The sequence below is a fragment of the Solanum lycopersicum genome, chromosome 4 (genome assembly GCF_036512215.1).
Source record: "Solanum lycopersicum chromosome 4, SLM_r2.1".
NCBI classification, from domain to species: Eukaryota; Viridiplantae; Streptophyta; class Magnoliopsida; order Solanales; family Solanaceae; genus Solanum; species Solanum lycopersicum.
In genome coordinates, this window is record NC_090803.1 from 2,659,492 (window position 1) to 2,671,073 (window position 11,582).

Sequence of the window (11,582 nt, forward strand, 5' to 3'; positions counted from 1 at the left end):
GTAACATGAAAATTTTGGTATGATTTTTCGCTTTATCTCTTGTGAAAATGTTATACAAGAACAATAACAACTCAGTATAAACCCTCAACAATAAGAACATATTTAATGTTTTCACCGTAATTTTTACTTTTAACTGCACAAAAGAATAAATCATTATTACTTATTCTAAAATCATTTTGATCATGTATCCAATTGATGTGAATTGTTCCAAATATGGTGAATCTCCTAATTTAATTTATTAAAGAACACAAGAGACAAAAACTTTAAAATTATAAACTCACTATTTAGGGTTGGGCCGGCTAAATTCATAATATATGGGGCTCATTCAAATTTAAACTATACTTCATTATTATATATTATTATTTATATTTTTAAAATATTAAAAATATTATCATAATTAAGAGTTTTTTAATTGTATATTGAAAAAAAATATACTTAGATACATATATTTTTGCTATCAGATACACTAAAATAGAGAGAGATGAGCGATTTTTTTTTTTGAAAGGGGGAGGGGAGGGGGGATATCTAGAACAACTTTAACCTTATGTGTCTTGAGATACATGTATTTGGACATATCTGAATGTATCTGAACACACCAAAATCTGATAAAACATGTAATATTGCAAATTAGAATATATCTAAATAATTAACTGCTAAACTAGTGGGATTTATATAAGTTTCATGACTATCATTATTATTTAGAATCCACAAAATATGATTTTTAGTTCTAAGCTTTTGTAGGACAAGGCAAAAAAATTATAAACTTATGCTATTTCTTTTTATATTTGTTCTTATTTATTTGTCCATTTTAACAAATCAAGAAAGGACAATAATTTTTTTTCTTAATATGCCTTATTGAATTCTAGAAAATTTCTAGTAGTACTAAGTTGTAATGTATGCTTTTTGGAATCAGAAAATACATTTATTATATTTGGGGAGTTGCATAATCTTTTAAATTAAGGATAAAATTGTATCTAACCTATGAAAATAATTGATATTTTAATATGTGTGTCACTTCTAAAATAGTCAACTAAATAGAGACAGATGGAATAGTATACTACACAATATATATTGGACCTAAACTTTTGCTTTACCAAATTAAGTAATTATATAGTTAAAAGATATTTTGACCCACAAATCTTCATTAAATAAAAAACATAAGCAAAAATTAAAGACTAATTTTAGAAAAAAATAAAATAAAGATCACTCCAAAATTTGTACAAAAACTTACAAACTATAATAGTATCATATTATTACTTAGTCAAATTACCAATAAATGCATATCAAAGTTATTTACATCTAATTTATTACTTATTAAGGAATTTGCTTCTTCTATAAATATCTTTTTTATATTATTAATATATAAAACTTAAATTTCATATCTTCTCCATATTATTTAATTAAACTTTTTACTTTTTTTGGAATCCAAATTTAACTTTAGACCTCAAATCTTATCGAGACAATCGTGATTCTATCTATAAATAAGAGTTCTTTTCTGTCTTCAATTTTAGGTTTATATCATATGATCAAAACATTTCACCAATAAAAATTAAAAATGCAACAAGTGACATTGAACAATTGTAACAAGCCCATGCCAGCAATTGGCATGGGAAGTACTTTTCTTTCATCTCGGCCGGGGGCGGACCCATCGGAGACGATGAAATCCGCCCTATTAGAGGCCATTAAATCTGGTTATCGTCATTTTGATACCGCGTTTATTTATCAATCGGAAAAACCTCTAGGAGAAGCCATTGTTGAGGCCCTACATCTTGGCCTCATTAAATCAAGGGATGAACTTTTTATTACAACAAAGTTATGGTGCACTTTTGCTCAACGTGACCAAATTGTTGGTGCTTGTAAACTCAGTCTTAGGTAAGCTTTATACATTATATCGTCTCAATTTATCTGACAAAATTACTATTTTCATGGTCAAAAGCAATTATTTTTTTTCAGTGACACTAAATTCTTCATTAATATATTTCAATTTCGAATATATCCTCTCTTTGAACCTTTTATATTAAGAAAAATTTGTACTTGTAATTTTAATTTATTTTTATACATTTAGTTATGGATATATCTCATGGGCTCTATAGAGGATGTACAAGTGTTCGATTTTAAAATATAGAGGATGTATCTGAAATTGAATAATACACGCTTATAATTCTAATCTATTTTTCGATACACTTAGATACCAATAATATCTCATAGGGGGTGTAAAAGTGAATTTTTCTCTGTAGATGATGTATAAAAAATTGAAACATATTATAGTAATTAATTTGTTTAAGACATAATTAGTACATTTCAAAATAACCATTACTCAACTTTTCTATTTTCGATTAAAAACGTTATGAATTATCTAAAGTTTGTTGCAAATAAAACGTTCATATATATTTCAAAATCTATCTAGTCGATATATTTAAGTTCACAAAATTAATTTGCGCTTAATCTCTTTTTTTTTTTTTATTCAGAGCATTGCAATTGGAATATGTGGATATGTATCTAATTCACCACCCTTTGAGTGTAAGTGAAACAATTCAAAAATTGCCAATTCCAAAAGAAATAATTCATCCATTGGATATTAAGGGTGTGTGGGAAGGTATGGAAGAATGCAAAAATCTTGGACTCACAAAGGGAATTGGTGTTAGCAATTTCTCTTGCAAAAAACTCGAGGAACTTCTTTCGATCGCTAAAATTCCTCCTGCTGTCAATCAAGTAAGTCAATTTTCTCAAAATTTATAATTCGAGAGAATAGATAAGATAAATTGACTTGAGAGATTGTTTGAATTAGCTGACTTAAAATTCTGAATCTGCTTTTGTCTGATAGATGACTAATTTTTGTTTTGTTGAGGTGGAGATGAATCCAATTTGGCAACAAAAGGAACTAAGGGAATTTTGCAATGCAAAGGGGATTCACATAATTGCTTTTTCTCCATTGGGTGCATATAATACAACTTGGGGTCACAATAGAGTAATGGAATGTGATGTTCTAACTCAAATTGCTAAATCCAAAGGGAAAACCATTGCTCAGGTACTTTTCTTGTGTATTCATCTTCTTGTGAATTATATTTTAATTGTAATTTTCATCCTTTAGTCGCGGATGATATGATACGGTTTTTTCTATCTTTATTTCTTCTAACGAGGACACTAACCTTCTCGATATAACCAGTTGAGTGTTTACGTTCAATATTCCCCCTTTCAATTCTAGGGAATTGCTCTTATAGTATGGAGTTTACTATGTACTCGAGTTTCTTTACTAAAAAATATGGTTGTCGTTCAACTAGACAAAGATATTCATTCAGATATGAATCAAATAAAGAAAAATGTACGCGACGTTCCTCCTCTTGGTGACTTTTAAGTTGTGAAAAAAAAAGATCAAATGAGTTTAGGGGTGATGGATCAGCATTGGAGTATTTTTGTAACAATTTTGTAACGTTAAGAGTTCTGGTGGAATAAATAGTATACAACAGGTGTAAATAATCTTTTTTGTATGATAAAACTTGAAGTGGTTAAATCATCTTTCGATCAATAAAGATTGTGATAGGATAAATAGGATCTCTTCACTCTGAATCAAACATTTCAAGTTCTTGAATATGAAAAAAAATAAAAATTGTTGGAGAGATTTTCCATTTAATAAAACCTTGCACGACGCAAATTCAAATTATTTAGCTTTTATGTGACATGGAATATAGTGTAAATATTCTTCTACTCTATAGTTCATAAAGTTAAATAGTTTATAACAAATATTTAAATTCTAAATCTGTTTTTATTTATTTATTTAGATAGCATTGAGGTGGATTTATGAGCAAGGGGTGAGTCTTGTTGTAAAAAGTCTCAACAAGGAGAGAATGAAAGAAAATCTTCAAATATTTGATTGGTCGCTTTCCCAACGAGACTTGGAAAAAATAAGTGAACTTCCACAACACAAAGGTTTCACCATGGCTTCTCTTTTTGGACCTCATGATTTTGTGTTGCAATTAGATGCAGAGATCTAATTAATTTTAATCAGAGCTCGGTTCGAAAATGTACTTTATAGTTATTAATTAGTCCAACTTAAGAATATGTTTTATCGATTTGGTTTTAATTTGGATCAAATAAATACTCAATACTGTGATCGTGGTATCGATGGACGTCATTTGTTATTGGTTACATTAATTTTTGAGTAACTATATCGCAATTTTAGTCTTTGAATTATTGTTATATTGTGATTTTCGTCTGTGTGTTATTTAATCAAGTGTATTTCACCTTTAATATTTTAATTAAGTATGCTAAATTAGTCATTGAAACTAACTTTTCCATTAGCCATTATTTTTTGCCTCTTAAATTACCAAAATGCCCACTACAGGACCTCCATTTCTTTGTTGAGTATATGAATATGTTTTTTTTTTCTAGCAATATGTATCAGGTAGCTTCGTTCATCGGGACAAATTAATGAGTAGAAATCGCTTTGAAAATTGATGGTTTGCCATCAACTACTTCATTGATCACTAGCTCACGCTCAGTGACGTAGGATGTCCAATGCTTCGTCGGAAAAAATTAACATATATACAAGTAAAATGATATACGAAATAACTAAATAACCTATTTTGAACACCCTTAACACTACAAGTTGCTATTTCTGAACACCCTTTAAGAAATTTTCTGGCTCCGTCAATGCTCACGCTCTTATCTATTATTGTCAAGTTTTGTATAGTTTTGTATTTATTTTCATTATAACTTTCTTCCAACAATCTAGAATTACTGTCGAACCTTTTTAATAACATTTTTATTGATATAGTAAAATAATATTATAGAAAACATTTAACATAATATAACATAAAATATCAATTTAAATAGAAATTTGACCATTACAATGAAATATTCTTATACGTGACAATTATAGAGAGGTCTGACTATACATATATAGTATGATCGTCCACCTTATCTTTTTTTTTTTTTTTTTGTTTATGGAAATACTATACAAGAACAATAACAACTCTGTTCAATTCCACGATTAAGATCTAAAAAAGATAAATTGTATATATATATATCTTATACTTAACCTTCAAATATTTGATTAAGCACTTTCACATCAACAACATACATAGTGTTTTCACAGTGGCTTCATAAAGTTACTAAGCACTAAATCATATACAAAACTTCTATTTTTCATTATACTTATATTAGATCAATATTGATTGATCTTACCTGTTATTGTTGTGAGATCAATCTTCTTGAAACTTTTTCAATGCCTTGTAGCCAAACCAGTAACAACATGTCAGATTTTACGCCGCGTAGAGCATTCCAACCTCGATACGTTGAGGTAATGGTACACCCATAGCAGGCAATGCAGATCTGCAATTGCTATGCAAAACTTCATAGAAAGCAAGCATTGTTCTATCAAACCATCCACAGTCCTTACCAATATAAAACCTCGTCTTTCCACGAATATGTACTACTCCAGCAAGCTTTGCCTCATCCAACTCGGAAACTTCAGTGTCAACCTCCAATGAATTGGAGCAGTGGAGCACATGAGATCGTAAACTTTGGATGACTTGATTAACTAAATCATCTCCTTCAAGACTAAGCTTATCTGCATAACCATAACGAATCACACATCTATAAACCCCTCTGAGACCTAGTTTACTAACAACGATTCTTTCACCAGGTGCTACTTTAGGAACCAGCAAGTAACGAAGAGTTGTAAATACAGTAACTTTGTGAAGAGATCTCATGTTCTTTATGTAATGACCTAAAATTGGGGTTAAACCATCTTGGATATTTGTGTAGAAGAAGCAGAGTCCAGGAACTCTCTGAAGACCTGGATCGATTAGCAGTGTCCTTAGTCTCTCTGAGTCTATCTTGTGTGTCAATTCATACTCAAGTTTTCTCTGCCTACCGTAGAACCAACCAAACATAATGAAAGCAAGAATGAGAGAAATGGCAAAAGGAATCCAACCACCTTCGGGAATTTTTGTGAAGATTGCACTAACATATACACTTTCCATCACAAAAAATACAACGAAGTAGAGCCCGACCAGAGCTGGTGGAGTTCTCCAAATAATGATCATAACCAATGTCAACAATATGGTCGTTATAAGCATAACTATGCTAACAACAACACCTGTTAGAGAATCCATTTTAATTAGTTAATGCAATATTTACTATGCTGACAATACGAAAGAGTTGAACCGTTGCAAGAAAAAATGCAAGTTATACCTTAATATATACATACAAGATCATACATATATGTAATTTTATTTTAACTATGCTAAACAAGACAAGACAATTTTGTTGAACTTGATTTGCACCACATATATGTGCGTTATCACTAGTGAAATATCTTATTGGATAATGCTAAACAAGACGAGACAAAATCTGAAAACAACGAGCAAACAGAATGAGAAAATTCCAATCCACAATTTGTTTAGCTCAATTCATTACACTAGTTACCCCTTAAAGTAAGCAAGTCATCACCAAGTAGTAGTAAATTAGGTAAAGAAAATGCTAGTAGTCGATGTTAACAACCACCATCCTAGGAAGAGGAGTCAAGTGAAAGATAACTTTCATAAAGGGATCAATTCAGTTAAGATAGTCCCTAAATATGGAAGATAAAATGCAAAGGGTTTAGGGCATCTTACCGAAGGCATTTCCGATGTCTTGTCCATCTCCGAAGACTAGTATGACTGCAACACAGAGAATCATGAGGATGTAGTTAACTTCTGGTGAGTAAACCTCGCCTTCTTTGCTGGAGGATGTGTGAACTACCTTCACCCGAGGAAAATAATCCAACACAACTGATTGCTTGATAACCGAAAAGGTGGCTGAAATCAGCGACTGACTTGCTACTATAGCAGCTAATGTGGCTATAACAAAAATTGGCCAGTACACAGCAGAGGGTATAAACTTGTAAAATCCATCAAAGTGGTCATCGGGATTTCTAATCAGATATGCTGTCTGTCCCGCATATGTCAGCACCAATGATGGATATATAGTATAGAGAAATGCTATCTGCCAGAAAACAAGATCCCGTAAATCATATAAAACAAGCAAGAAGAAGAGACTAAGAGAAATTCCAAGACATAGCAAGTATTTTTACCCGAATTGAACTCCTGTTGAAATGACCAAGATCAGCAAACATTGCTTCAGAACCTAAAAATATGAAAGGATTGTACTGTTAAGCAGATATTGGGTGGAAGTGAAACAGATCTTGGCCAGAAAATAACTCTAGCGGCCTAATATGTTTCGGTGAAAGGTACTGTCCACCCCTTATCCTCTTTCATCCCGTCTTTTTCTCTAATCCTCAAACCCCCCACTACACAAAAATAGAAGGGTGAGGAATCTGACAACTTAGCGAGAAATACACCATGGTCGACGTTGGAACTCCCCGAGCTAAATAATCTAGAACAGCCTCCATGTTTTTTCGCTCAAACCAGAACAATTGTTATCATTTTTGGATAAAAGTATTGACCAGAGGGGCATTCCATATTCTTTATAATATTTTCCACCTCCATTCATCACCTTTCGAGTTTCTCTGGATATGAAACAAGATACCAGGTTTAAGCTTTTCCCGCCATCGGTAGACATTGCACACATGATAATTGGTCCAAATTTTCCCCAATATTAATTGCAAAGTAATAGGAAAGAATGTAAAAGAACTCCAAACATGAGGAAATGGATTTAGATCTTAATCACAATGAACAACTTTTGCAGACCACACCAACAACGAGGCTAACCTGTAATGCATAGGACAGTACCACCAAGATATATCCATCCTTGTTTTCCATTTCTTAAGAAGAAGAGGGCAATGTAATGGGGTGATATCGCCTTAAATATGCTCGGATAATGCTTTATGATACTGTATATCCCAACGAGAGGAGTGGTAAGAGTCCATGCACCCATGATAGGAGACAAGAGGAAGCTCACTCGTGAAGTACCAAATTTCTGCAGGAGGAATAGAACAATGAGAATGATTGCTGAGAGACCTTCGACCAGCGCTGCAAGTGGCAAGCAGAGAAATTGTGAATATCGAGAGGGAGAGATGTGTTTACATAAATGGGACAATTAACATGTTTCGCGTCATCTAGTGTTTAAAAAGGACTTGCAACCTGTCATAAAAGAAGACTTTAACTTTCAGAAACTGCACTGCTCCTTTTCGTTAATATGACTTATTGACCTTAAAGTGTTCAATCATTACTTAATTACTTCAAATAATTACTAGAACAAGGATTCAAGTTATTTCAATTAGCTTCCAGAATCGGACTCATGTAACATCAATATATGAATCTGTGAAAGATAGTCTTTTAACAAGCACAATACCTTAAAACCTGAGAAATTACAAGAATCAAAATTGTTCTTCGACCACTTCCCAATTACCCTCAAAATCATAAAGGCCTCTCCGTTCAAAGACAATTTTTTATTTATGACAAGGGAAACCACAGCTGCTACCCTTAGGGTGGGCATAGGGTAAACCTGCTTCGGGGTAATAGCCTGCAAACCACACAGGAGCGGTAAGCCGCACTAGGCAAGCCCCATGCAACGAGCTCGACTAAGAAAGCAATGAGCAATATGTACCTTACTGTATGCTGTCATACTTACATTTACTGACCGAGGAGAATCGTGCTCGTAAGCCACCCATTGCAGATAACACTGACAGACAGAAGGGACAATTAATGAAACTGAAAATGAAAGAGGGAAAACTGACAAGCACTCAAAAGGTTGCTAAAAGTAAACTAAAAGGCCCAACCCAAGCTAACATACCTGAGATGGCAGGTGTAAGTATGCCATCGCCAATAAGCATGCACATACCCAACATTGCGATGAAAAGCAGTACCCTTCTGGCAATCAAACTCCTCTCACAAAATTTACCCAACCTACTTGGCTTTTTCGATTGGTTAACATAGGAGTGGCTTGAATTCAAACTGGCACTCTTGGAAGAAAGAATACCAATATTTATATTTCTACAAAGTAATGAATAAAGAGCAAAGGTTCCACCTACAAAAGACCATGTTCTAGAACTGAAATTTCGATAATGATCACATCAAAAGAGAAATGAAGAAACTCTGAAGTGTCTTTCAAAAGGAATTTCAACCAAAATATAAAGAAAATTAAGAATTGACTCAACATTATATATAAACATCCTTCATTAACACCTTCAACATTCTCCAAAAGATAAATCTTTTAGTATGAATACAAACAGACAGTTTCTTAAAACTCGAGTCACCTCACTACTAGAAATAAAGGTTTTTTCCACCTGCAAATAAGTGGGAAATTTGTGCTATAACATATGATTTTTCCACTCATTCCCCACTGAACCAGCTCCACTGGGAAAATGTTTGGTGGGAAACAGATTCTCACTGAAATAGCGAGAAGTTTCCTTTTTTTTTCCATATGAAACAATTCCCATTTTTCAATGGGAAAATGTTGTCGTAAGTAGCAAAAGTACAAAGAGAGAGTGATCAGCAATACCTTCACCCTGATCATCAGCTTGGAGAGCTATGGTAGCATATTTGACAACACCAATTAGACTGAGAGTCCAAAACATTATGCTGTATATCCCCAAATAATCATCCTCAGTTGGAGACTTTAATGGCATTGATGGATATACATAGAGTGGAGATGTGACAAGACCCCCAAAAACAACTCCTAAGGTCTTGTATGCAAGTACCAACGTCTCCCATCGGCTATGGTCCTAAACAAATATAGTTTCCGAGTAAAAACAAATGTCAAAGAACATCTTAGTAGAGACAACTTAACTTTGAACGCAAAAGTATTTCGTAGAGTCAACCATCATCATCAACAACTACTTCATGATCCACAACTTCACCTCAATTGAAAGATACACTATATATAATGAAGGAATGGGATTAAGAAAATACCATCTTCATCAACAATTTCACCTCAAATCACAATATACGTGGAACAGTAGAGTCAACCACGTTTTTCTTCGACCAAACTTTATTCATATGTCTTTTAAACATTTTATATTAGTTATCGTGATTTATATTATGTTGGTGGACTCCCCAAAAACAATGCCGCATTCGTGTCGGATCCTTCAAAAATACACTATCTTTAGGATCCGACACACACCGGTTGATATCTTGGAAGAGTACGAGCAACATAGATTTATACTAATTTCGACGTAGTTTTCCAAATACTACCTCTATTTCAATTTGTTGTCATACTTTGAAAAAAAAAAAAACTCTATTTTTTTTACTCTTTTTTGCAACACTTCAGTTTCAACTTTTCATGACGTATTTAAAACCCAAAACATTGAAAACAGTTTGATACATTCCACGTATCTTTAGTTTAAACACCATTCAATTCAAACTCAGTACAGACAAAAAGCACTAGGCGATTCTAACATTCTCTTCGAGCCTCGATGGACAGAGTTATTTGATACCTTTTGCTCGACGTGACAGGTATCGCATGAAATTAATTGAGGTGCGCGTAAAGCTGACCAACACACTACGGTCATAAAAAAAAAAGTCCATGCAATTCTAAAATCTTTATTAAATTTCTTAAACTCCGTGTCAAGTTCAAAAAAAATAAAATCAAAACAGAGAAAAGTGTATATCATTTCAAAAAAAAACTCAAAAGCCTTCTATGTCTGGATTCATAATCAAAATTTAAAGCTTTTGAATCACGAAATTCCAACTGTATCACATAAACTAAAACTAGAGAGCAGTAGTTTGTAGGCACTCCGACTAAATGAATGTAAACATACGACGGAAGTTAAACACAGAGAGAAATCAAAATACTACAAAACAGAGCACAAAGTTCCATTTTTAAGGGGAAAAAAACCACAAAACAAAGAGATAAGTATACAGAGAGCGTGGAATGAGATGAACCATTGAACCTTTTGATCATTATTAATGGTTTCGCCGTCATGCACCGCCACTGTAACAGCTGCATCTGACTGCGCCGCCGCCGCCGCCGTCAAGTCAGGCCGTCCGGTTTGTCGATCCATGGCCCACTCAATCCAATAAAAATCCTCAGACAAAAATAAAAATGGGGTAGTTTATTGTAGACTGAATGACTGAAGAGAGAGAGTAAATTTATAATCCCATTTCCATAAAACGTTTTTTGACAAAGATAATTTTTATATTTAGTTAAATAAAAATATTTTTTATTTTTAATTATTTATCTATTTTGACAAATTAAAAAAAAGATATTTTTTTTACCTATTATATTCTTCATTAATTATTTATATAGTTAATTATATATAGATTATTATGTTTTCATCATTGAAGATGACTCTTGTGCAAATTTAAGTAGAGCTGAATCGAGGATTCATCCCATATTATAACAAAGGAAAGAAAGTGAAAGAGCTTTATAAGACAATATAAGCTAATTCAGTTAATATGTTTATACGTATTTTTAAAGCTCAATATGACGTAAATCAAAAAAATAAATCAATATAAGCCTATTTATCTAAATGAGTATATACATATGATAGATTTGAATTATAATATCAATCCTTTAAATTATTAATTTTTGATATTATTAACAATTTATCATATACTAAAAGTTATGTAAAGTTGTAAACAAGTCACATGGACATGACTATAATGTGAAAAAAGAACTAAATTCTAACCACATTTATG

At 32.5% G+C, this 11,582-nt stretch overlaps 2 protein-coding genes across 5 annotated transcripts; one reads left to right on the plus strand and one right to left on the minus strand.

The window, feature by feature from the left end:
- The first annotated feature begins 1,540 nt into the window (after window positions 1-1,540).
- Window positions 1,541-4,103, plus strand: LOC101256763 (D-galacturonate reductase-like). Its single transcript, XM_026030440.2, has 4 exons — window positions 1,541-1,872; window positions 2,469-2,712; window positions 2,849-3,028; window positions 3,780-4,103. The coding sequence occupies exons 1-4, from the start codon at window positions 1,556-1,558 to the stop codon at window positions 3,990-3,992; spliced, it is 954 nt and encodes a 317-aa protein (XP_025886225.1). The 5' UTR covers window positions 1,541-1,555; the 3' UTR covers window positions 3,993-4,103.
- Window positions 4,104-4,990: 887 nt separating this feature from the next.
- LOC101256474 (potassium transporter 20) lies at window positions 4,991-11,051 on the minus strand. Of its 4 annotated transcripts, none has more exons than XM_026030569.2 (9): window positions 10,835-11,008; window positions 9,445-9,667; window positions 8,737-8,970; window positions 8,575-8,625; window positions 8,296-8,466; window positions 7,713-7,920; window positions 7,076-7,128; window positions 6,618-6,987; window positions 4,991-6,100 (listed from the first exon to the last, which is right to left on the minus strand). In XM_026030569.2, exons 3-9 carry the CDS (start codon window positions 8,761-8,763, stop codon window positions 5,262-5,264), a joined length of 1,719 nt encoding a protein of 572 aa, XP_025886354.2. In that variant the 5' UTR covers window positions 8,764-8,970; window positions 9,445-9,667; window positions 10,835-11,008; the 3' UTR covers window positions 4,991-5,261. The 4 variants fall into 4 exon arrangements, with proteins under 4 accessions (XP_025886354.2, XP_025886353.2, XP_004236902.2 ...); XM_026030568.2 differs by having other exon boundaries at window positions 8,551-8,625; XM_004236854.5 differs by lacking the exon at window positions 8,296-8,466 and having other exon boundaries at window positions 7,713-7,973; window positions 10,835-11,051.
- Window positions 11,052-11,582: the final 531 nt, after the last annotated feature.